At 46.6% G+C, this 26,659-nt stretch overlaps 1 protein-coding gene across 3 annotated transcripts in view; it reads left to right on the forward strand.

Annotated features, from left to right (window-relative positions):
- MYLK4 (myosin light chain kinase family member 4) overlaps nucleotides 1–26,659 on the forward strand; it is a 77,943-nt gene that overhangs the window by 43,687 nt on the left and 7,597 nt on the right. Inside the window, exons 3-11 of one of the 3 annotated variants that reach the window (XM_060163823.1) lie at nucleotides 7,022–7,100; nucleotides 10,653–10,758; nucleotides 14,684–14,777; nucleotides 14,851–14,960; nucleotides 15,850–15,991; nucleotides 19,546–19,616; nucleotides 20,390–20,518; nucleotides 21,166–21,318; nucleotides 24,002–24,304. In XM_060163823.1, the coding sequence (XP_060019806.1) occupies nucleotides 7,022–7,100; nucleotides 10,653–10,758; nucleotides 14,684–14,777; nucleotides 14,851–14,960; nucleotides 15,850–15,991; nucleotides 19,546–19,616; nucleotides 20,390–20,518; nucleotides 21,166–21,318; nucleotides 24,002–24,146 (1,029 nt within the window). In that variant the 3' untranslated portion in view covers nucleotides 24,147–24,304. Of the gene's footprint in view, nucleotides 1–7,021; nucleotides 7,101–10,652; nucleotides 10,759–14,683; nucleotides 14,778–14,850; nucleotides 14,961–15,849; nucleotides 15,992–19,545; nucleotides 19,617–20,389; nucleotides 20,519–21,165; nucleotides 21,319–24,001; nucleotides 24,376–26,659 lie in introns of those variants that run through there. The other 2 variants (XM_060163824.1, XM_060163825.1) reach the window with 2 other exon arrangements.

Here is a 26,659-nt window from a genome sequence, read left to right on the forward strand (position 1 = left end):
CTCCCGCCCCCCTCTGAGCTTCCCCAAGCGTGACATTCGCTCATCGTGGATGGAGGCAAGATTCAAATCAATACAAGAGGCCGTGATGAATATTTTGTGAAAAGTTTCTTTACACCAAGTCCTTATGTGTGTTACCTAGGCCAGCGCTTCTCAAACGTTAGCGTTCACGGGAGCCTTGCGGGATTGGTGAAAGCACAGATTCTGATCCAGTGGGTGTGGTGGGGCTGACCGTCTGCATTTCTAACAAGCTCCCAGGTGGTGGTGCTGGCCCGGACCTACTTTGAGTAGAAGGGACCAGGCAACTAAATGTTTGGGGATAGTCATAACAGATGGGTTTATACTTACAGTTTGTATTACATTCCACATTCAGAGACTTTTTGAGAGCTTTGCGGCTTCTCACTGTTTTTCAGAGATAGCCTTTGAAAGCCACTTCGCTTTGTAGTGTGCTTTCAAAATCTGCTGCCCTGGGGAAGCTGTGGAAAGGCGAAGCGCGAGGTTAAATATTTCGTTCAGTGAATCTAAGTTCAGACCTCCGAACTTCCCTTACCGCCAAGGGACCACACAGCCCCTCCCTTGGGGAACACAGGGCCCCCCGGGGGGTGCCCGCCTCCAAGAAGGCCCGTGGGGGGCGTGGGCTGAGCCGCCCACCGCTTACTCGGAGCAGGAGACAGGGGACGGGGTGATAAAAGCGAACCTAAAATAAAAATTAACAAGCAGCCTGAGAATACCATGTGAAGTGAATCCTTACAAAACTGTCTGCAGCGCGGAGAAGTCAGGGAGTTTTATTAGGTGATGATAAAACGAAGTAAACTTCATGTGAAAACATTCCAAGGTCGGGTCTTGTGTGGTATAAGAGAGGAATTTTACTAAGTAAGGCTCATTTAAATCAAATGAACATCAAGGAGCTCTAATCCCATTTATACCTGCGTTTGAAACTGGTTACACACACACACACACACACACACACACACACACACACACACACACACACACACACACACACACACACACACACACACACACACACACACACACACACACACACACACACACACACACACACACACACACACACACACACACACACACACACACCCCGCCGTTCCTCAGTGACTTTGCCGCCCGGTCTGAAGTGCAGGCTCTGTTCTGGGAACAGAATCCCAAGAAGGCAGAGGCCTGCGCTGATTCGGGCTGTTCAGACACGCTTCTGCGTGCAGTGTGTCTATAGTTCTGCGCCCTGGAAGGTAGTGTTCTTCCACTTCAGCCCGAGTCTCCCCTCTTTTGCTCACCTCCATTTTGGTGGAGGAATTAAATCACTTGCCATGACTACATTTTGACCTGCAGGCCGGGCGGAGGGTCCAGGCGGAGGGTCCCGGGCGGAGGGTCCCAGGCGGAAGATCCGGGCGGAGGGTCCCAGGCGGAGGATCCGGGCGGAGGATCCAGGCAGAGGACCCCGGGCGGAGAGTCCTGGTCGGAGGGTCCCGGGTGGAGGGTCCCGGGCGGAGGGTCTCGAGGGGTGCTTGGCAGCGCGGGCTTTTTCTTGGCTCCCCCCACCCCGATCCCCCCGAGGTCAGCCTGGGGGGGGCTGTGGTCTTCGGGGCTGTGCCCCAGACCCATTTCCACACGTGCCCCTGGGAGGCAGTGGTCTGCTGGTTAATCGTGCACCTTGGGGAGGGTCAGACTCTTGAAGGTGGGTGGAAGGCGGCAGGGGTAAAGGGAAACACGAGCAACATGGCCTCCCCGGGGTATTGCTGGCCTCCACACTCTGGTGGGGCCGCCCGGGCGGGGAGGGACCAAAGCGCCTCCAAAGCCAGGGGGGCAGGGCCGGCGCCGGCGAGCCGCGGCCCCCAAACCCGGCAGAGCCTGACGGTCCGTGCGGGCCTCAGAGCCTCCGCGTCCGGGCTCCACCCAGGCAGGGTCGTGAGATTCCCTGGTGCGCCCCGGGCGCTGATGGCTGCCGGACGTTCCGCCACCTCGGGTGGCCGAGAAGCACCAGGTCAGAGCGCGGGAGAGTCTGGGCAGGTGGGAAGCGGGGTGGCGCGGGGCCGCCAGGCCGGCAGCTTGTGGGAGAAGAGCAGGTACGCGTCGGAGGGCTGAGCGGGGAGACGGCGGTGGCTAGGAAGTCAGAAAATACGGATCTGGTATGAGATGTCTCAGGTGAGCTCATCCATCAGCAGTGAGACGAGGGAAAGTCAAATCCTTATGACCCAAGTACCCGATGTGACTGGATCTTTAGGAGAAGACTTTTAATTTGTTCCAGGTTCATTCTAACCAGTTCTTTTGAATCGACAAAGCCAGGCTGGAGAGGAGGGTGGAGGAGGCCTATATAGTCAGTAGTCTGTGGCTCTGGTCCACAGCCTGGCCCCCCAGGCGGCAGGGCAGACCAAGGGCCGGCCTCTCGCGTAACCCTGGGTCTGCACAGCCCTGCTCAGCACCCCCGTGTGGCCACGGGGCCTTGGCCGCAGCAGGGGTTGTGGAGCTAAGAAAACTCAAAAGTGTGTTTAGCTTAAGTAAAACCTGTGGTCAGTGAGGAGTAGCCTGACAGCACCTCTGAGCAGTGCGGGCCCCCATCCGTCTTCTCTGGCTGGAGGGGCTGTTCCCTGTGCAGTGTGCCGCCTTTTTGTGGAACTGTCCGTGCATCTTATAATCAAATGAAAGCAGGATTGCCCGCGTCTCTTCCCTTGACAGAGCCTCCGATTAGACTTTCCTGAACCAATGCCTTTGATTCCGGGCTCTTTCTTGACATACACCCGTGAGGAGTCCTATTTCCTTGGTTTCTGGATGAAGCCTGTCCCTGGAATTGTGGACACACCAAGAGGCTTTAGTCTTCTGTCCGATTATCCCCGATGTTTTCCGCAGCCTGGGGAGGGTCCACTCGCTGGGCTCTGAGGTCAGGGTCAGCACTTGCCTTCCTGCCAACGTCAGGTCCTGTCCTACCAGACCCTGCACATCACAAAGGGGGTTGTATCAGCCAGGGACTTTCGGGGCCTTCTCCTTAATGCCCAGGGAATCTGAGTGTGCCCTGAGGATGAAGAGAAATAGATTGCTCTCACAAGTGATCTCTACAATCATCTGTGCTCAGGCGAGGAAACACAGTTTTAATATTTCTTCTGAAAATTCCTCTCTTTGTCTGCTTTTAGCCTCTGTTTTTCTCTCTCCCCCACGAGGATTCTAATCAGAGTTTAACAAGGTCATTACAGTTGTTGTAATTTTGCTTTTGTATTTCTAAGGCATAATGTTAAAATTACCAAACATGTTCATCTTGGCACCTCCATAAGCAGTAATATACCCTCAGCTCAGGATTTATGCAGTTAGTTTAGTTGTGGCCCATTGTGATGTTAAGAAAACAGTTTTCTGAAGCAACTGTAGTCCCCAAATGCAGGGCTGTGGGTGTCACTTAACATCAGCTAAGTGATGCGAAGGATGTGAGAGTTAGTGGCAGGGTGCACGTCAGGTTGTGCCTGGGTGGCCCGGCTTTTCAGTGATGCAGCCTGACACACGGATGTTCTCGCCATGAGACCACCATTCCGGAAAGCACTTCTTCCTTCGTGCACACGGGCTCACCAGGCACTTCTAGAACACTGACCCTTCGTGTGGTGCTGGGGAAGAAGAGGTGTAGGGAAAGGTCCATACCCCCGGGGCGGGGACAGTACCATAACCCAGGAAAGGCTCGTCCAGGGAAGGCAGCAACCTTCTCTGTCTCAGTCTTTGTTATTTCAAAGTTAAAGCCATTTCAGGCCTGCTTTCTAAAATAGATTTTTATTGAATGGGAATGAAAGAGGGATTGGGCAAAGTTGTTCAATCGAATTAATTTCGCTTTTGGTTATCCCACCACTCAGGAAAAGTAGGGTTTTAGTGTTGGGCTGGTGAGGCTGGTGGTACACGGCACACACCTGTGCACCCGTGTTGCTTCCGCTAAGGGTCTCGATTCCACGGCAATAAGCGGAACCACAACAGAGACAGGAGTATGAAGGGCATGCAGTCGGTTTACTCTGTCACAAAGGTCATTTGAAGACCGAATCCTGACCTCTTAAAAGCAGTACTTTGTAGAAGGTGGAGAAGGGTTTGCAAGAATTGAGCTGATAGCTCTCATTAGGTACTTGCCCTTGAACCTGCTAATTAGAATGATTCTCCTCTAAAGCACATATTTCAGAAAAGCAGAATGTGAGAAACAGTGTTACCTAGAGGGATGGTCTCCGAAGTAGTTTGATTGTTCACTGCTATCGGCAAAATATTTTAAAGCATGTGGCAATATTTTACTCTATTTATAAATGATATAAATGGATAAGCAATACATGTATACATAGTTTTATAAACATTTCATATATTACAGACATAAATTATATGTGCTCAATATTACTAATACATATTTTAAAACGTAAGTAAAATATACATTTGAAAAGAATGGAGAAAGAATAGAAATTAGTTCTAACATTTCCTCCATGCCCCTCAAAGACTAGCTGGACAAGCTTGGGAACACAGGTCCACTCAGGACACCAGCCCAGGAAATGGGACAGAGTAGAGAGAGCAAAACTGTGTTTTGAATACTTGGGTGTTCGGGCCAAATCCCCTTTCTTTCCCGAGTCATTCTACATCCACTGATATTATAAAAGGAATGGGGAAATGGTTACAAAAGGAATCCATGGGGCTTTCCTGGTGGCGCAGTGGTTGAGAGTCCGCCTGCCGATGCAGGGGACACAGGTTCGTGCCCTGGTCCGGGAAGATCCCACATGCCGCAGAGCGGCTGGGCCCGTGAGCCATGGCCGCTGAGCCTGCGCATCCGGAGCCTGTGCTCTGCAATGGGAGAGGCCACAACAGTGAGAGGCCCGCATACCGCAAAAAAAAAAAAAAAGGAATCCATGTGCAAATATATGAGTAATGATTAAGTGAACAAATTAGTGAGTGACTGTGAGTGAAATGGGGCCCTCGAGCTCGTCTGGTCCGTCAGCATGAATTCAGCAAAGGACACAGTGTCTGGCCTGACTTTTTTATTCCTTAGCAGACTGTGATCATAATCCTTCCAGCACTGACCAGTCCTCTTTAATCAGTACAGAATACGTTTGTTTTTGGAAAACAAACAAGATGTGCTTACACACCTGTACTTCCTATTTTAGCAACTTCTACATATAACTTGGAAACATTAAGAACGAACTTCATACTGAAGTCGCTGCCCAGAAACAGAAGAGGAGAAATACGTCTTCTGTTTTCGGGAACTCTTCAGTTCAAAGTTCCTCTAGATGTCAGTATGACCTAGGGAAATGAAAACATAATAGCCTGTGGCAATGAATAAAGACCTTCTTATGTTATCTAAATGGTGAATCATATCTGATATATAATTAAAGGAAAAAATGGTCTGGTTTGGAAGCTTGTTTCTTACCTTCCTCAGAATTGATAGTTCTCCTGTTGGTCAAATCAGAACACTGCACCCAGAGAGCGTCAGCACATCCTGTGGGCACCCACCACTGACACTGAGACGTCCCTGGAGGCAAACGCCTGGAGGCTTACAGCCAAATTCTCAATTTTACATATTTTGATAGATTGAAATTAACTGACACACCAGTTTTCTTGTTTGTTTTTTTGGGTTTTTTTTGGCGGTACGCAAAAAATTGGGAAAAGTGGGAAATTGACGAGAAAAAATGTTTAAGAAGGGCTTCGCTGGTGGCGCAGTGGTTGAGAGTCTGCCTGCCGATGCAGGGGACGCGGGTTCGTGCCCCGGTCTGGGAGGATCCCGCGTGCCACAGAGCGGCTAGGCCCGTGAGCCGTGGCCGCTGAGCCTGCGCGTCCGGAGCCTGTGCTCCGCAACGGGAGAGGTCACAACAGTGAGAGGCCTGTGTACCGCAAAAGAAAAAAAAAGAAAGAAAGAAAGAAAAAAAATGTTTAAGAAAATGTTGCAAGCTATACTGGAGTGGGAGTATGTGCTGATTGCTGTGCAAGTATAGAGCAGGGAAACTAAAGGACATTTTCCTGCCCTTTCACTTAAAAGAGAAAGTTCCAAACTCCTGGGCTCTAATCTCTAGTTTTGGTTTTCTGCAGAGTTACTAAACATGCCTCTGTGTTTGAAGGTCCTTATCTGAAAAATGGAAAGGCTCTGAACCTATGGGACTGCCCTTTGGATTGTTTAAAAGCACATTTATAATTTGTCTTGGTATCTATGACCTGCACTTACATGGTGTTTCATGCTTGCAAGTCACCCTCAGGCAAATTTTACTCTCTTTCCAAAGAAAAAAAGACTGATTCTTTGGACATCCATACAATTTCATTAACTTATAACGTATAACTTCAGAACTTATGATAATTTGGGTGGATTTATGTGGTATTTGAAAAGGGTTTGCTTAGCTAATTCAGAGAAACCAGGACTGTGAAAAGAATGTTTATCTCCTTAGAAAGGGGCCATCTGTTCTAAGCAATGTAGAAGCCCCTTTTATAAAAGCTTACTTTACTCTCCTACTTTCTGGTTTACAAAACCCACTGACATATAGCCTCTCATTTTTATTTGATTTATATGTGAACTATGTTAAGACAATGCAAACAGACGTCAAGGGTGACAATCGCGTTACAATATCCTTTATCTATCCATGAAGATGGGCCTTCTTCTACAAACAATGCCAGAGTTTTACAAAATTTCTTTGAAAATAGTGAGGTCATTTGCTTTCAAATACTCTAGTCTGTACAGGGCTTCATTAATTCAGACTGTTCTGCCCTCTAAACTACTATTTATTTTGGTATTTTTTTCTGTGTTTGAATTGTGTAATATAATGGTTCTCAATATGGGGTGAGTTTGCCCACTGGAGACATTTAGCAATTTCTGGAGGCATTTTTTTGGCTATTACACCTGGGTGGGGGAGAGTACTGTGGGCTTCGGGTGGGCAGAGGCCAGAGATGTTGCTAAACATCCTATAATCCTTGTGACATTCCCCGTAACAAGGAATTCTCCAGCCCCAAGTGTCAGAAGTGCTGAGGTCGAGAGAGCCTGGTGTGATGTGTAACCCACATTACTCATTACTCAATCGTGTGCCCACAGGCTAAGGAGCAGGTGTGCTCACACCCTGGCCTGAAGGAAGCAGCACCAGACAAAGGCAAAAGGACGGCACCTCCCACAGGTAACCTTTCTATAAGACTAGATATTTGTGGGTCAAGCTCTGTTATACAAGTCGCGAGGTTGTTCTTGTTCAGAGGAAGTTACATGTTCGTGATGCCCTGTGTCGGGTGAAGTGCTGTTTGAATACCTTTGTTTGATTGGCTTTGGGTCCACTAGTTACAAACTAGAAATTCTTTGGAGGCCCAGCTGTCAGTCCACTGGTCACGTTTTCTCCTACTTTGCTTCCCCAAAGCTTTTATCTGCCAATGAAGAGAAGCCTGTATAGCGATGCCATTCTGTGAAGCCAAAATTACACCGATCACATGTGTCCTCCGTTAAAACACTGTGTCCTATGGTGGCTTTTAGAGAGATCTTCCCCGAAGAACAATCTGAGAAAGAAACGTTTAATAAAGCTCAACACGAAATAGGCTTAGAAGACCCTTGCCTCTAGTTCAGAGAAGTTTCGCCGCATTTCATACAGAAAGACCACAGGATGAAATAGAAGATTTTGCCGTAAGAAATTCCACAGAGCCAAGAGAAAGTGAAGACGGGAGAGACATTTCATGCCCAGAGAGACTGAGCTGACAAGAAAATAATAGCTCTGGGGATGATAAGCAAGGCTCTGCAGATAAAAATGAATGGCCAGTGTTCAAAGAAGAGAAAAATGGGCTTCGTTCTAAGGAAAAGCCTGGTGACCGAGAAGCTAAGGAAAAAGGAGAATCCGAAATTCCAGATGAAACGGGGCTGGACAAGAGTTCAAATAAAGAGCAGTGTGTTTATAGAACTAACAGTGGTCAATCCTATGAAAGGTAGGGTTTAAAGCATTTGCTTCCACAGCTGACGTTTTCTGCAGATCTATGTGCCGTTGCAATTTGAGTCCATATCGAAGGATAACTGAAGTGACTCTGCTGTAAAGCAGGGGTTTAGAAGCCACTTTCCCAGCTGTGTGGAGTTTTCTTGGCCACGTTTTCTTGCCGTTATTTTTTCTTCTTGCCTGTGACATTTTCAGGCATTTTATGGTTTTCTAAGTCTTCTACCAAATGATAGATGGATATAATGATTAGTAGTAATCACATCCAGTACTTTTAAAATATCAAGTAAAAGTTTCCTATTTTTAGCAGTATAGAGCACATCCTTCCTAAGATCGATAACTGAGCAATGATCAGATTGATCAGATGTATAAATTGGCTGCTTCCCAAATATTGTGAGGATTGAGTACACAGTAGGTCATTGAATGATTCTTTCTCAACCGTGAAGTTTCACATATAAATTCAGGCAATTATGTAGCCAACTCAAACGAATTACTCTACGTTATGATGAGCCACAGAATGTCTGGAACAAAGACCATCCCAGTTCAAACATCTGTGGTATTTTTTAGGGATTTAAGACATAATTCTTATTTCTTTTTTTTCTTTTTTTGGCCGCCCCGCGCAGCTTGTGGAATTTTAGTTCCCTGACCAGGGATTGAACCCAGGCCCTCAGCAGTGAGAGCTCGGAGTCCTAACAACTGGAGCGCCAGGGAATTCCCCTTATTTCATTCTTAACTAATGTATTTTGGAAACTAATTGTAGAGAAGTCTAAGTTTCCAAGAATTAAATGTAACACTAATGTTTACTAAGAAAGTCCATCACTGCAGAGATGTTTTTAGTAAGGTCTGGAGCTGTTGGGAAACTTGTTAGGTCAGTTCTTTCACCAGTAAAGGCTGACTCTCTGCTGTTACCACTCAGAGACCACTGCTCCTTTCATTTTGCTTTAACGTGGTCACTTCTATCGTCTTTAAGGAAAGGAAGTGAAAAATGGAGATCAGACTAGTTAGGCAGTCATAAAATGACTGCCTTTGTAAAGGGTCAGTGGACTAACTTGGGGTCATGAGGTTGTTAGGACAGTCCCCGGGATGCTGGTCATCTCCGCCTGTAACCGTGCTGCTTGGGATGACGGGGATGATCCTGCTTCATCTCACCCCGAACACTGACATCGCCAACTCTCCATCGCGAAGCTTACCTCCCTTCAACAAAGCATCATCTTGAGGATGCTTTAGTGCTCAGAAACTTGGCCATCTGGAAGTTTTCTCCCGGAAACTTTGAGAGCTGTGGCTGGATTTTATATTCCAGGTAAAATAATGGCAGCAGAAAAGCCATTTTCACATCACGAACCACAGGAAAGTCAGCGACAGGACCTGTTTTGCAGAACTCTCATCCAACAGAGCCCTTGGGCAGCAGTAAGCGGAGAGGGGCAGAGGTGAGCTTGGTCCAGGAGGAGAACAAGAAGAGCAGAATAGATGCGGCAGGTGCAGGTGACAGATGCACATGGAGGACACAGGAAGCCAGAGGTGCCGGGGGGACCAACAAGACAAAGTCCTGGGGTTCCCTGGAGCAAAGACCCCCAGGCAGCAAGATCTGGTGGCCCCCCTGGGTAGGAAACGGCTTTTCTTCCAGCCCTTTAAAGCTCCTTAACCTTTCCAGCAAACATTTCCGACTACATTTCACTTAGCCTAACAGCCTGGAGGAGACATCATGCCACATTGATGGCATTTGTGTTCATAACTCAATCACTTTTGGGTTTTTTTTGGTCTGAAGAGACGAATGCCACCAAGAGAATTCTTTCATACCTTCTTCACTTTTCAGCATATTTATGGTGTGAAGGGAGAACGTCCCCATCAAATCAACTGCCCAGAGATTTATATTATCTGAATCTTAAAAAATATGAACACTTGGCAAAGTACCTAGCTCAAGATAAGTGCTCAAGAATTACATTTTGAATAAATGTAAATTTTTGAAAGCGAAGTTATTATCTACTCACTTCCCTTCGTACCCTTTGTATGCACGTAAGAAGCTGCACGCAGTAGATGTTTAAGTAATGAATAAATGGGGAAATGAATAGGTTCACGGCAAGTAACCGTGGAAAAGTAAAAAGGATACCGGAAGAATATTAGTGAGTAACGATGTATTTTAGAGCTGAGGTGGACTGGAGGTTAGATGCTTAGGCTGGAAGGTAGAAGGCGGGAGAAATTTGAGAGCTGTACAATATATACTTCGCCAGTTTTACTGGGTGTTGGATTTCAGCCAGGAAAAATGCACCTTTGCGCCTTAAATGTGTCTTGAATACTGGCTAAAATATTTTGGAAAGTCATATATAGTAATATCAAACCTTTCAATGACATGAAGAAATTTTTCATCTTTTTCTTCTGCCTTAAAGAAAATAATGGGCTTTATCAGTGGTGCTTTTAAAAAAATGGGTCAGTTTCTGGGGTTTATGTTCAGATATCTCCAGTTTGAAAGTACTACCTGTTTGGACTGTACGGGGCTTGGAGATTTGCAGTTGTTTGACGTTTCTGAAAGCTGCCCTGAGGGAGATAGGTGCCACGGTGCAGAGGCCCTGACACCCTTTCTCAAAGGTGTTGTGCGTCACCTTCATGAACCGTGTATCCTAACACGAAATGAAAACTTACATTCCCTGGATCATTAGAAATCAAACAGGTGGCCCACTGTGTTTTCTTATTAAATGAGCACATTTGCACTCAGGCCCAGGCTTGGCCCTCGGGCCGCTTCTCACGCGGCCCTTCTCTCACCTCCAGACGAGGCCTGGGCACCACCTGCGCCGTTTGATCACCGCATCGTGACAGCCAAGCAGGCCGCGGTCAACAGCTTCTACACCGTGAGCAGAACTGAAATCCTAGGAGGGTGAGTAATGCTCACAGCTTCAACACTCTCGCGACAAAAGAGGAAAGAAGAGCGCTTTCAAAGAGACAGGTCCTTTTCTGTTGTTTTAATTCTTATAAGTGTTTTTATTTTTATTATTTTATTTTTATTATTTTATTATTTTAGCTTTCGTACTGCTTCTTCATGCTTTTAAATTTTTATTTTATATTGGAGTATAGTTAATTGATAACGTTGTGTTAGTTTCAGGCGTACAGCATAGTGATTCAGTTATATGTATACATGTATCTATTTTTCAGATTCTTTTCCATTATAGGTTATTACAGAATATTGAGTAGAGTCCCCTGTGCTATACAGTGGGTCCTTGTTGTTTATCTATTTTATATATAGTAATGTGTACATGTTAATCCCAAACTCCTAATTTATCCTGCCACCTGCCCCGCCTTTCCCCTTTGGTAACCATAAGTTTGTTTTCTTTATCTGTGGGTCTGTTTCTGTTTTGTAAATAAGTTCGTTTGTATCATTTTTTTAGATTCCACATAGAAATGATATCATATGATAATTTGTCTTTGTCTGACTTACTGCACTTAGTACGACAATCTCTAGGTCCACCCATGTTGCCGCAAATGACATTATTTCTTTCTTTTTTATGGCTGAGTAGTATTCTATTGTATATATGTACCGCATCTTCCTCATTCATCTGTTGATAGACATTTAGGTTGCTTCCATGTCTTGGCTACTGTAAATAGTGCTGCTATGAACAAAGAGATGGATCTTGAGAATTTCATAAGTGTTTGCCCGTCTCAACCAGAGAACCGGAAGCATCATAAGCGAACATTTTAAGAGATGAGAGATGTTAACCATTTCTGAAAATCATCACTGATGCCGGAGAGGTTGATGTGGTGACTACCCTCCACATTTAACATCTGCTTCACTTCCTGTGCTGTCGTGTCTGGAGTGAGTCCTCAGAAGGTTTAGAAGCTTGAAAACCGAGGAACAGAATGTAGAAATGAGCGAACACTGTATTTCTCATGGCACGTGTTTGTCATTGTTGGTTTCCGTTTATGCTGTTACCGTATGAATTACTATTATTACTGTATTTCAGTCGGTTACTTGCCTCCCAGAAGGACTTATTGGCAGGACATCCACACCTCCCTGAAGTAGGAAGAGTCAAGTCTATCGGGGGCGGGTCGGTCACTGGGGGAAGTTCCTTCTTCTTCTACCTCAGTCACAATAATCCCCCTGCGAGATCTTGGAACTTAAGGCTTAAATTATTCAGTTGACTCCCATCAGCATATCTATGTAAAATAGGAAGAGGAAAGCAGAACATTTATACAAATATTTAGAAATTTACTTACCAACACAGGGAAAACACGCATGGCTACTACAGAGCGCGTTCCCGCCTATGGTCCTGGGGGTCCCCTCCCCCCTCTTCCAATCCCATTTACCGTTTGCCCTTTGTCACGCGGATACACATGAACTTCCTCCTCCTCCGCTGGCCAGCTGATCCATTGTGGCGAAGGCCCCTCCAGCCTGTGAGGATGGGCTGAGGGGGAAAGGGGTGCTTGGGTGGCAAGCCAGCGACTGTTTCTCTAAAGGAGAGAAGTTATTTGCAGAAGCGGCACCAGGGTTTGCGCGTGCTTCTGATCGAGGTTTGTCCGTGACTCTTAGAGTTTCCTTCCTGCCCCTTTGGGCAGCGTTGACTCTTCTTTGTCATCCTGCAGGCAGGACCAGCTGCTCATCACCCCCTGTTCTAGGCTCAGTAAGTAAGTTAGAGGAACACAGTCAGATGTGTATGTTTGCCCCAAAACACGAAGAGGTCATCAACAGGTGGCCCTCCTTCTCAGTAGTAGGAGAGTCAACATGCAGCAAATTATCCTGCACTTTGGGCAGAGCTATTGCACCATGGCAAGGATCCCTGGACCCTGCATGCGGTGTCAGGCCCCTGAATTTTCCTGGGGTTCATCTCCCCCGTGGCCTGTAGGGGGATTAGAGTCCCTGCTCACCCCGTTCAGTTAGCATGACGTTATCAGCCTGGTGGACCAGCAGGGACCCTGTGAGGTCACCTCATCACTCAAAGCTTTGCAGAATAAACCAGGCCAGAGAGACAGACGGGGTGGCCCTAAAGCAAAACAGCGACGAGGCACCACTGCTGGTCCAGGCCGTTCTGGGGGCCGTTGCTAATTAAGAAACAAGCCTTTTCGTAATGAACAGCCACATCGGAAGCGCCTGGGGCTGTAGGTTCATGAGCTCCAGGAAAGAGACCACGCCTGGGCCGGTGGGCGGGATGGAAGTCGTGCTCGCCTGTGCTCACGGACCCACCTGCTTCTGCTCAGAGAGAGTGGCTGAGTCGGGGGGATGTGGTGCCCTCGCCTCCACTCCCACCCCTTCACGGTTGCAGCAGCCCTCCCCTCTGCTGTGGGCTTCTGGCCACGACGTTGGGGAGCTCTCCTTCCACTCCTGCATGCGGCCAGCGCGACACAGGCAGGCACGTGGGTTCCAGTTATTTCACTAAATCAGGCATCACAGCAAGCAGGTCAAATCTGAAGATTGTTCCTGAGTGTGCCCTTTGGTATGTGAGGATATTTGAAAGAAGCTGTCTTAAGAAGTATATTTAGGACTTCCCTGCTGATGCGGTGGTTAAGAATCCACCTGCCAATGCAGGGGACACGGGTTCGAGCCCTGGTCCGGGAAGACCCACATGCTGCGGAGCAACGAAGCCCGTGTGCCACAACTACTGAGCCTGCGCTCTAGAGCCCACGAGCCACAACTACTGAAGCCCACGCGCCTAGAGCCCGTGCTCCGCAACGAGAGAAGCCACCGCAGTGAGGAGCCTACTCGCCACAACTAGAGAAAGCCCGCACGCAGCAACAAGGACCCAATAGATCCAAAATTAAATAAAATAAAAATAAATAAATTTATTAAAAAAAGAAGGATATTTAAATTTATATCCAAGCTAAACTGTCAAAAAATCTCACAGGTGATTATGTAATATGTATTTTGATTAAATGTGTCTATATGCAATTTTGTTATTACTTCTTATTTATATGCAGTTTCCAAAAGTAATCTGATATGCCTGACCTACAGCCTGTATCATTCATATGCTTAGGAAGCCTAGCTTGTTACATTCATATGTATTCAGAAAGATTCTATTGTTTCTGTGACGGAAGTTCTCAAATTTTAGGGTTCATATGAACCACCCAAGGGGCGTCATGAAAGTGCAGCTTCTGGGGCCTCCCCCGGCCTTCCTGTATCAGTAGGGCTGGGGGTACGGCTGGGACATTGCCCCCCCAGGGAATTCTGATGCCAGTGGCCTGTATCAGAACTTGACGTGTTCTAGGAGATATTTTTTTTAATTAATTAATTAATTAATTTTTCTCTGCGTTGGGTCTTCGTTGCTGTGCGCAGGCTTTCTCTAGTTGCAGTGAGCGGGGCTCCTCATTGCGGTGGCTTCACTTGTTGCGGAGCATGAGCTCTAGGTGCGCGGGCTTCAGTAGTTGTGGCGCACGGGCTTATTGCTCCACGGCATGTGGGATCCTCCCGGACCAGAGCTCGAACCCGTCTCCGCTGCATTAGCAAGTGGATTTTTTTTTTTGCGGTACGCGGGCCTCTCACTGCTGTGGCCTCTCCCGTTGCGGAGCACAGGCTCCGGATGTGCAGGCTCAGCGGCCATGGCTCACGGGCCCAGCCGCTCCGCGGCATGTGGGATCTTCCAGGACTGGGGCACGAACCCGTGTCCCCTGCATCGGCAGGCGGACTCTCAACCACTGCGCCACCAGGGAAGCCCCTGTTCTAGGAGATATTGGCTACAGCATGTGCATAACAGGCTTGCTCATTCAAAGTCAAAAAGAGGGGTGCCGGGCAGCTGTATTGTCCACTGGGCAGTGACTGGAGCAGGGCCCTGGTGGGAACAGACCCTCATGCTGGGCCTCGTCCTCTTCTCTGGCAGGGGGCGCTTTGGCCAGGTTCACAAGTGTGAGGAGAAAGCCACAGGTCTGAAGCTGGCGGCCAAGATCATCAAGACCAGAGGCATGAAGGACAAGGTGAGGGCTGTGCGATGTGGACCCCACCTGGCCGTTGTCCTCACGGCGCTAAACCAGCCCTTCCCTCTCCCAGGATGAAGTGAAGAACGAGATCAACGTCATGAACCAGCTGGACCACGTGAACCTCATTCAGCTCTACGATGCCTTTGAGTCTAAGAACGACATCGTCCTGGTCATGGAGTAGTATGTCCCCCGCCGCTGCCCCAAACCTACCCACACAGCCAGGGCCCCTTTATATGCGGCTGCGGCTCTGTCCTGCCTCGGAGCTGCTGGACCATGCTGGGGCGCCCTGATTCTGACTTGCATGTGTCAGAATCTCATCCACTTCGGGAAGGAAATTACTCGGGAATTGACGCCTCCATGTGAGATTTTGTTGATAAGTAGCAGGACGACAACAGAGGTTTAGCTTTATTTCCAGGCTGTGCTGTCAAAATCCCGGCTTAACTCTTGTTCTGGGTAACCTGGAGGAAAGTGATTCTTGAACTGCATCTCACCTTTGACCTAATTGCTAATACAAAGTTCATGTCAAACTCTTACAAGTAGGGCTAAGAAGCTTCTGTTTCAAATTACTTTTATAAAAACGTAGTAAGTGTTTAGTTAGACAGTGAGTCATTCTGACACTGAATCGGTGTTTGTGATGCACATCATTTCCCCACCCCAGCCCCCATTTGGGGTTTTGTTTATCACTGTGCGATGGGGATTTTGGATAATAAAATATCCAGCATCAGCCACATAGAAGCATTTTATCGGTGAAATTAGTCTAACCTTCCCGTGGTATTTGGAATCCCTCTCCCTGCCTTCTTAGCATCCTCTTCATCCTCCGTATGGTTAGGAAACAGCAGAGATGGACCCATCCCAGAGCTGTAGCCACTGGATGGGAGGGCTTTGAGACTTTCCATCTGTGAAAGTGGTGGTGGCTCAAATAAGGGCCTTCAACGTAAGAGGCATCTCACTGAGAAGGTAGAGACATAGCTGCCCACACACCTGTTGGAAGAGTCAGAGAGGCTCAGACACGAGAAACACATGCTCATCAAGAGGTCGTGACTCAGGACGCCCCCCTCTTTCCCTGCAGTGTGGATGGAGGGGAGCTCTTCGACCGCATCGTTGATGACAACTACAATCTGACCGAGCTTGATACCATCCTGTTCATCAGGCAGATATGTGAGGGGGTAAGGCACATGCATCAGATGTACATCCTCCACTTAGACCTGAAGGTAGGGTGTGTTTTGCATCATCTGAAATGTAAACCCTTCCCAAACCCTCCCCTCAGTGAGTGGACTTGGATCAGGGGGCCCTGTTGGGTACTGTACACCAGCTCGGGGGATGGATCCTGTCACTAGGTACATATTCAGGAATTTGAAACTCTGGATTCTTAGCCTCATCTCCCCATTCTCAACTTCTCTCACCTCCTAATATGTGCATGTCTCCATCTGTAGGGAACGGCTATTCAGATTCTTGTAACTTGCCTTTGTTAAAGGAATTCACATGGGAGATGGTTTCCGCCACCACCACCCTCATCATCGCCACCACCATCATCACCACCACCATTGCCACCATCACCATCATCATGACCATCACCACCACCATCACCAACATCACCACCATCACTACCACCAGCACCATCATGACCACCAGCACCACCACCATCACCATCATTACCACCACCACCACCACGATCATCACCACCACCATCACCATCATCACCACCAATACCACTACCACCACCATCATGACCATCACCACCACCATCATCACCACCACCATCACTACCATCACCATCATGACCATCACCACCACCATCACCATCATCACCAACATCATAACCATCACCACCATCACCACCATCACCACCACCACCACCATCACCATCATCACCATCATCACCACCATCACCACCACCACCACCATCATGACCATCACCATCATCACCACCACCACCATCACCACCACCATCATGACCATCACCACCACCACCATCATCACTACCATCACCATCATCATGACCATCACCACCACCATCACCATCATCAGCACCATCACCACCACCACCACCATCATGACCATCACCATCATCACCACCACCACCATCACCACCATCATCACCATCATCACCACCACCACCACCATCATGACCATCACCATCATCACCATCACCACCATCACCATCACCACCACCATCACCATCATCACCACCATCACCATCACCATCATCACCACCAACACCACCATCACCACCATCACCATCATCACCACCACCACCACCACCATCATGACCACCACCATCATGACCATCACCACCACCACCATCACCACCATCATCACCATCACCACCACCATCACAGCATCCGTGTTGCATCCTCTCATTATTAGGATGAGTGGCTGGGAGAATTTTAGCTAACTCAGAATTTCCTGGTTGTAACCAAACTTTCCAGCTCTCCAAGAATCCCCAGCACTCTCCTAAAACCTTTTAGGAAAGTGAGGACTTTAGGGATTGTTTTTCTACAGGCATACTAGAGCACAGAGGAGAAACCTATGGCAGAATGGGATACAGGGCCAGAGGGAGGTGCTAAAAGGGCGAGGGGCAGAAGGGGGTGGGGGGGGCTGGGCAGCACCCTGGGAGCAGTGGAAAGCCTGTGCCAACAGCGGGGAGCCAAGCCTTCTTTCTCCTCTTATTTAATGAGCCTTTCCTTTCGCTCTCTCTCCCATTATGAAGTCCCTAGAATTGGACGGTGCATAGTTACAACCAGGGAAGGACCAATAACTCCGACCAGCTCTAATTTCGTAAAGTGCATCTTCTTGTGTGGCTCAGTCATTTTCTCATTTCCCTGTTTGCACAGCGTGACAGGGAGATAAAATATATATTCTGTATAACATACCATCTACTGCAAGTCATCAGGGATTGCAGAGCTAAATAAATGTAACTTCCTTAAATAGGTTTCCATGGGCCGCTGCTCCTCTAACTTGGCTTCCCTTACTCTCTTGATTTATGTCTTTTGCCTCTCCCATTCACAGGCCAGAAGGAAGTGATATATAAAATGACACAGCCAGAGGTTAAAAATCATTAGCAAAGCCTGTGGCTATGAGCTGGTTTGATAATGCATGTTTTCACGGAGCATTTTCATTGAGGGTAGATATTCTTACACACATCCCTAAAGGGCTTTGACTGGCAACTGAAATGAGGACCTGACCTGTCATAAGTCAAACAACTCCATATGTGGCTTCATATTGTTGATTGAGGACTTGCAACGGGCAATTTTAGCTGTGGCTTGTATGTAAAGATCATAATAAAAGCGACAGCTGGATGAGTCATTAAGGGTCAGGCATCCCTTCCAGAAAGCTCCTTGGAAGGAAAGGGGCCCAAAATATTGAATGCTTGTCACTATGTAGGGGAGATTATAGGTGACTTAAGAATGATCTCCTTTATATATTTTTTGTGTTTTGCAAAACTTATTCAATGAATATGCTTTAATTTCATAATTAGAAAAAAAATGTAACTTTTGAAAGTGCCCTCAGAGCTGTTTCTTTACATTCTGCAAATATTTTACGTCACGGTGCTCCTTGGCAATCGGACAGCTTTATACATGATCGATCAGTTATTTAAGCATGAGGCCAAATCTTCTCGTATAGCACCCACTTTTCCATAAGTCGCCTTTTCTTATAGACTTCTGTTTTAGAGATATTTTAGAAAAAAGGCTTCCAAAGACATTATGCCCGACCAAATGGACTATTGATTATTGGCAAGGTGACACTAGGTCATTTCATGAAGTGTTTCTGAGTTTCTGATCTCATTCTAACCTCTTCTCTACCTAGATGGGCAGGGGAGGGGCAGCCATGATCCCACCTAAAGGATGGGACATGAATCCTGGGGATTTGGCAACTTGGCCAATCTCCCCCTTCCCCCCAGCACTTAGGGAAGAGTTGGGGTTAATTAGAGCTTGAAAGTTTCAGGCAATTCTTTGAAATTTTTATTTCTCTTTTATGGATGACCTGGACTTTAAAACGAATCCCTTACTTTTCCCAGACCTCGGTTTTTCTATCTTAACAAAGGTAGGTACACTTGTAAGACATTCTGTAAACATTGAGCTGTAGTGCTACCTACCTTTCTCCTCGTCACCCTGAGACTGTCCGGTTGGCGGGGCAAAGTCTTTCCAGACTCAGACTCCAAGGGAACACTTAGTCAAGGGTTTTAGACACTGAGACCAAACTCAGCACAACTCTGGAATTGCTGAGAATGGAGAGTGAACGGGGGTGAGGGAGCCCCTCCTTTCACATATGACTTTCCCACAGACTGAGCGCGAAGGGAACGTCCGGAGGTTAGAGCCGTTCTTGTTACAGTGCATGTTCAGTGTGGCTGGTGGAATGAATCAGGCCATTTCTCCTGGAACTCATAAATCCTCAGGAAAAATATTCCTCCAAGAAGGGGAAATTCATACTTCATAATTTTAGGGGGCAGATGTCAAGGCTGAGACGGCCCCCACCAGTCCGTTTGGAAAGGCCTGAGGCAGGAGGCCTCGGCCTGAACTCAGGCGTGATCGTCGGCGGCAGAGCTGGGGGAGGGACGGGCAGGGCCAGGCGAGCGAGGCAGGGGACCTGCAGCCTTGTCCACCACATAATTAAAGGAGAAAATACCCACGCAGACAAGCCAGCCCCAGAGGGAAAGGCCCGATCTGCTTTTCCCGAGCATCGTTGTATTTTTAGTTGTGGTTCAGGGACAATTTGAGTGAAGGATGGTTGTTTTCATTGCTAATGTGTCTCTTTCTCCTGGCAGCCTGAGAACATCCTGTGTGTGAATCGGGATACTAAACAAATAAAAATTATTGACTTTGGATTGGCCAGAAGGTATGTCAGTTTGGACATAGGTATATGAACTGAGTTAGGGAGCACGGTGGTGCTCGTTCTTTGCAAAGAAAAATCTGACGTACCCCTTGGTTTCATATCCCCATTTAGAATTAACCAAAGTTACGTTTCAGCTTTACCTTGCTGGCTTCGGAATTTGAACGTTTAGGAGTTTGCACAGTGCACGCAAGAAAAATATGGAATATTAAAACCTAATACAGTGCAGTTATTAAACTTGAAGACATTAATTCAGGATTTGTAAGAGTTTGTCTTAGTCTTTTATATTTGTTCCATGGGTAAAGAGAATATTTACTTAAAAAAATTAATAGTGTGACCAAGATTGCAAAGGGTTCTGGCTCAGACCAGCCTCTTAAGGGAGCAGAGACTCTGCATGGACCTCAGCGCATTAGTGAAAATATTAAATGGTCGTAAATTACCGCATCTTCTTTATTCATTAAAACAGGCTCGTTCAAGCCATCAACGTGTCACAGTCTGTATCACTGCTCCTTTTGTTGTGTTCCATAATTTGTGCTCGAAATTATTCCAAGTGGCTTTTCTCACAATTATTTCAGATTATTAAGGCTTTCTAGTGGGGAGCTTCTTTACAAGTTGTGGACACTGTCTCTTCAGTATGGGATTTCCTTTATCGTCTCTTTACTTTAAATTTGCTGTGTGGCTGCAGGTGTTTTGCTCGTAGGCCACATCCTCTCCACTTCCGTGCTTTTCGACTTTTGACTGACCCTCTCCATTCCTCTGCACTGTCTCCTAAATTTCAGATACAAACCCAGAGAGAAGCTGAAGGTGAACTTTGGAACGCCAGAATTCCTTGCCCCTGAAGTTGTGAACTATGATTTTGTTTCCTTTTCCACGGACATGTGGAGCGTGGGAGTCATCACTTACATGCTGTAAGTGGACCCCCGGCCCCTCTGACGCTTGTTCTCAATCGCCCCGCATATTCTATTTGCTATTTTGAATAAAAACCCTAATTTAGGTCTTTCGAAAATAAATAACTCTGTTCCATAGTCAGATACTTCCTAGGTTCTGTTGACTCCCGTGGGTGAAAGGAATAAACTCTTTCCCTGTACATCCCCTGAAAAAGTAAAAGGATGTCTTCTTCATTAATCACCCTAACCCTAGGACAACACCTAGTGCCCCCAAAGAAACTAGAAGAACACAACCGCCCCCAAACTTGTGTCCTGATCCCTGAAATGACTCAGTAGCTTTACTCTCCGGAAGTGACGTTCCTGGCGGTTGCCGTCTGCGGATGTGACAGCACTTTGCTAGCTGTAAAGTGCTTTAAAAAGGCAGTTTTACTCTTCTCTGAGATTCATATCTGAGGGTAGCTGCCGCCTTCATTGTGACCTTGTTTAAGTTAGGAGTTGGGTGGGAGACATAGCGTTTTCTCGATTGCAAAGACATATTATAAAATGATGCTTAATTCTTGGTGATTTGCCTCCTTTCAGTTTTAAAGGACAGAAACAAGAAGGCAACTTATCTGTACAGGGTTTGAAGGTGTTTAAAGACTACTCAACCCGGACTCCGTGTCTTACAGACTCAGCGGTTTGTCCCCCTTCCTGGGAGATAACGACGCTGAGACCCTGAACAACATCCTGGCCTGCAGGTGGGATCTGGAGGATGAAGAATTTCAGGACATCTCGGAGGAGGCCCGGGGGTTCATCTCCAAGCTTCTGATCAAGGAGAAGAGGTGATCACATCCACTCTGTGCTCAGGAAGAAGTAGGGGTAACAGAGAGGCATGCTCCACCGGGGTTGTGAGAACTCATGTCAGAGAACTACCACCCCCTCGGTGACACCTGTGTTGCACCTGCAGAGTCGTAGTTAGAATGAATTTGATGCCCTTGACCCAGTTTCCTGAGATCTGGGACTGCCGTGGTCACGAGGCTTGAATGGGGCTGCAAAAACCCATCCTTCTGCCTTTTCCAACAAGGCAGTTAGGGTCTCTTGCTGGGCCTCTGTGCACTCACCCTCCAAATGAAGGGTTCGGGACAAGTTATTCCCATGATCCCTTTCACATCTACGAGGCATATGTGGCTCCATGCAGGTGAACACTTGACGATCATTTCATTTGAGAGTCTGCTATGGACCAGACTGTGCCAACCGCTTTACAGACATTATCTCTTTAACCCCACACAGCCCCGTGGGTGGAAATTATCAATAATATTCTATGCGTGAGACTCCAAGATCGTACGGCTAGTTAAGTGGCAGAACCGACGACCAACACAAGGCCGTGCACTTAACTGTTATGTATTACATGGACTTTTATTTTTCTGCCCTGCTAAAATCACATAATTCAAACTTCAGTGGATGAAGAGTAGTGATACTGAAATATAGGGGCTTGCATTTTAGAACCATGGGGGTGATGGGGGTCAGGGAACGGCAGGGGTAACGGGTCTGGTGCAGAGCCTGACATACTCCTTCATGCAGCACTTCACCGACTATCTCCAAGCTGCCAGGAAATATGTCTGGGGCTTTGAGAACAGATGCATAAAGCCCAGTCCCTGCCTTTAATTAAGTCACGAGCTAATAGAAGACACGGGTATATTTTAAAAGAGACAGTGAAATGTGGTTAACATTTATTAAAGATGGAGTATATTGACACGGGCCAGAACTGAGCCTGAAAGGTGAGGAGGGCTTAGCCCGGCTGGAGTGTCAATCGGAGAGCTCTTTAGAGCCAAGAAAGATAAGGAAAGACAGCATCACTGTCTGTATATTGTACCAGCATCGCTGATGATGTAACCGGCATCGCCGTCTGTACATTGCTGAATGCCAGCAGAGAACAGATGCAAAATGTCATCTCCGTCAAATCTTTGGAGGCTGAGAAGTCCACACTTACTGAGAACCTATGTTACACACGTGCTCTTATGCGTCAGCTGGTTAATCCTCCAGCTGATCCTGTGGCATGTGGATGCTGTCACAGTTACTTTACAGATGAGGGAGCTGAGGCTCAGAGCAGGGAAGCAGCCGCCCAGCTGGCTCAGGGGCTCCAGCGCCCTTGCTCTGCCCACCCTCAGTCTGAGGGCTTCGTTCTTTACCTAAAGAGCAACAATCGCATGTTTGGGCAGAAAAACAACTGGCTGAGCCTTCAAGTCAGTGCATGAATGAAACCAAGGCCAATGGCAACCATTACTATCATAGAATAAATTTCTGGGCTACAGAAGTAAACTTGAAATTGTATTAAATATTTAATTATTAGTACAATGTTATAGTTAACTCTTTAATAGTCAGCTCTTGAAAGTTTGACACTGGAGTGCAGGGATAATTTTTTAGCACTGTCAGCTGTTGGAATGCTTCTGAGGTCCAACATGGAAAATTTATGGTAGTCAACAGACTAACTCTTCCAACTGAAGTTGATGGAGGTCCAGAGTTGTTTTTTTTAATTATATCTATTCATTTAGGGTCCTACTGGTGATGTTGTCACCAAGTTATCCTTCATTGACTAAAGTAAAGGCTTCTCTCCTCTTCTTCTTTTTAATTGAAGTGTAGTTAATTTATAATGCTGTGTTAGTTTCAAGTATACAGCAAAGTGATTCAGTTATACATATATATTCTTTTTCAGATTCTTTTCCATTACATCCTCTTCTTATACTTAAATATTTGGTGTCTAATGAAGCAATTTTATTGAAGCAATTCTATAGACTGAACTTCATGACGGCTTGAAACTACTTTCTTGATACTGTTTCAGAAGCAGACTTCAGATTATTGCACTCACTCATAATTTTTAAGTTTGAAAGGTTATTTTGTTTAATGTGATAAACATTAGTACACAAGACAGGTTTACAAAGCTTAAAATTATGATATATAATCTTTATGATTCTTCCTCATATATTTTTTAATTGTATAAACCTTTGTTGGCTCAAGACTTTCTAATATACTCTCTCTCAATACTTACATTGACGTTCCATCTACTTCTCCATTTATTTGACTCTCAAAACTTAATTCAAACACTAGCAATACATATTATTCAAAAGTTTTGACACATACATTGCTTTTGCAATCATCAAGAATCATAGTAGAATTTTGTCTTATATTAATAAATATATGTTGATTCTTCAACTGACTGATAGAAGTTCAATTTATGAAGCTCAGACATTCCATCAAGAATGGTTACTTCTATCTGAAGATAAATGTTCAGTTATGAACAAGAATTCTGAATTATCTGCCTTGCTTTGTCCTGGACATTCGGCCATCTGGTCTCCCAGAGGCAGTGGTCAGAGCCGAGGTCTCTTTTGCCGTGTTTGGAGCCTGGAACCAGGCCAGCCCTAGACTATCATGTGAGAGAGAGATACATTTCTATCTCGTTCAGAGCCTTGGGTGGAAGGGGAGGATCCAAACGCAGGGGATAGAATAACCCCCTGCGTTTCCCTTTAGTTGGAGGATAAGCGCGAGTGAAGCCCTCAAGCACCCTTGGCTGTCGGATCACACGCTCCACTCCAGGCTCAGCGCGCAGGTAACCGTGGCTCCCGGCTTTCCCTCTTTTCCAGTCGGCTTCAGTCTGCTGACGAGCAGATGCTAGAGGCACCTTAGCCTTGAGTGAAGTTCTTTCTAATTAATTTCTCTTGGGCTTCAAATCTCGTGCTAAAGTGTTAAATTGCTTAAAATGTGTTTATTGAGCAATTTCTGTTTTCAATGACTGCTAATTACATTGTTTAGTAGAGCATTATTTTCAGCAGAACTATTTGTTACATTTATTATTTAATTACTGTATCCATTGCACAGTGAATTGTATCACGGTAACTGTGCCCACGCCCGCACATAGCCTAGGGTCTATAAACACGTAAAGCTTTGGAGAACACGTGTTAATGTACATTCAAGGTAAATACTCTCCTTCAAACACAGCTCAGAATTCCAGCTTCTGTGCTTACCTGGTTTAGTCTGCTTCGGATGGCAAAACCCTGCGATATTCAGCTTGGTCAAGAGATGAGTACAAGTGCGTGTGAAGGAGACGCTTACCAAGGACTAAATGAAGGGGCCCGGGGTGCACGTCCAGAGTAACTGAGCGCTGCCCTGTGGGCAGTTCCTGAATGGAGTCCCCATTGGCTCTCTTTGCCTTAATTACTGTTTACACCCCAACTTCCTCGTCTGCCTCTTCAGCACAGATTCCTTTCCTAAGCTTCAGATCCGAACAGCCACCTGTGCGCTGGGTATTTCCACGCGGATGTTCTCAGCTCTAAACGGAACTCACCCCGCCCCGCCCCGCCCCGCCCTCACCTCATTCTCAACCATCCTCCCAGAGCGGCACCTCCCCCGAATGGCCTCAACTGGACCCCAGAGCATCTCTTTGCTTCCTTCCTCTCCCTCAATCCCCTCATCTCATCTGTAGTTTATCTCCAAGTTTCTATACGTGATTTCCCCCAATTATTTCTGGAATCTGTACAATCCTCTCCGTCTGAGTGGTTATCTTGCCCGGGACGCCTGTCACCTGAATTACTGTCACAGCCCCCTTCAGACCATCTCCATCCAGATTCTGTGGAATACACCAATAACACAGAAGCAGATGTGTAACGTTTAAGTAACTTTGCTGAATACTCAGGGTGGTCAACGGGGCAAGAACACAGGCCGTCAGGCCTCTCTGGGGACGCGGGCCTGGCGTGAGTAGCAGCTGGGACGGCTGCTGTCGTGTCCTGGTGCCGGATGTGCCTGATACACTCTCCTTTCCTCCACCTTTGCTCCTGCACCCCCTGGGGCTTCGGAATGGAGCTTTTCCACTGACCAGAACCCTGGGATGACTGTGCTCCCAGTACTCACTTTTTCCACATCCAGTTTTTATTGAAATTAACTTCACTTCTAAATTCAGCATGGGTAGTAAGTTTTCTTTGTGTCTGAATATACCTCTCCTTGATAATTGGTACTGATGTCAAGTAAAAATAGGCTTATTCCCTAGCAGGTGCCTCACCCAGACTGCGTAACCTGCTTATTAGGGTTACCAACCTATTCTGGGCCAATTTTCCACTGATGTATTTTTATCCAAGCTTATTGGTGTCCAAATACACTTTGACGTGGTCGACAATATGGAAACCACAGCAGATAATTAATGACATTATACAGTTTAAAAGTGTTTAAAAATATTTTTTAAACCATATAATGACAACAACAACAAAAATCCCCTTTCTGTTACTCTATCCAACTGCCGGTGCCTAAGGTGAACAGACATTTCAAGAACAGTGAGGACTTTTGAAAAATTCCATTGTATAAATCCAGTTAGTTTCCATGAAAGTTATAATTATACAGCGCTGTGCCAGGCACCGTTCTAACTGCTTTATGAAAATTAGCTCATTTGGTCCCCAGGCCAAGCCTCTGAATCGGGCGCTGTTATCATCCCCGTTATGTGGATGAGGCCGCCGAGGACAGGGCTAGGGGCTTATCCAGCATCCCATGCAGACAGCAGGCTCGGGAGTCGGACGAGGGTCCCCACTCTGCCATCCTGCTGTGACGATGCCGGAACCATCCTTGTAGGACATCGTTGCTGTTCCTGAAGGCCAACACCCAAGCTCAATATAGTTTATTCTTCAGTGAAATATTGAGACTAATTTTTCCCAGAAGACTCATTTCTGGAATAATCTTGGTTCTATGTTCTATAGAATCAGAATTCAACTCTATGTTGAAAATGTAACGCTTACCCAAACTATTTAAATCTAAATTCTATTTTTAAAAGTTTTCTTAATAAACTTTTATCCCTTTTAAGTATTTCGTGCTTAAAAGCACTTCCTGTTTCGGAACTGCTGCGCGTGACTGTGGTCAGTGAATTTAGGAAGGATTTTCCTTCTTAGACGCTGAGGCCCTGGAGTTCTCTGCCTTCTCTGTTACGCTTACAAGACTGAGGTTCCCACCTTTGCTCTGTGTCACCATCCACACGTAACCCATCTTCCATCAGAAACAGCTCTCACCTGGGACGGAGCAGAGCCTCACTGCAAACCTGTGAGAACTTAGCAAGCACCTCCTGTATTCCATGCTTTGTGGCCAGAGGAAGGAAACTGAACAAAGGCGACGTGATTCTTTCCTCCCAGAGCTAATGACCTTCCACCTTTC

This window comes from Lagenorhynchus albirostris, chromosome 10 (assembly GCF_949774975.1).
Source record: "Lagenorhynchus albirostris chromosome 10, mLagAlb1.1, whole genome shotgun sequence".
Classification (NCBI taxonomy): domain Eukaryota; kingdom Metazoa; phylum Chordata; class Mammalia; order Artiodactyla; family Delphinidae; genus Lagenorhynchus; species Lagenorhynchus albirostris.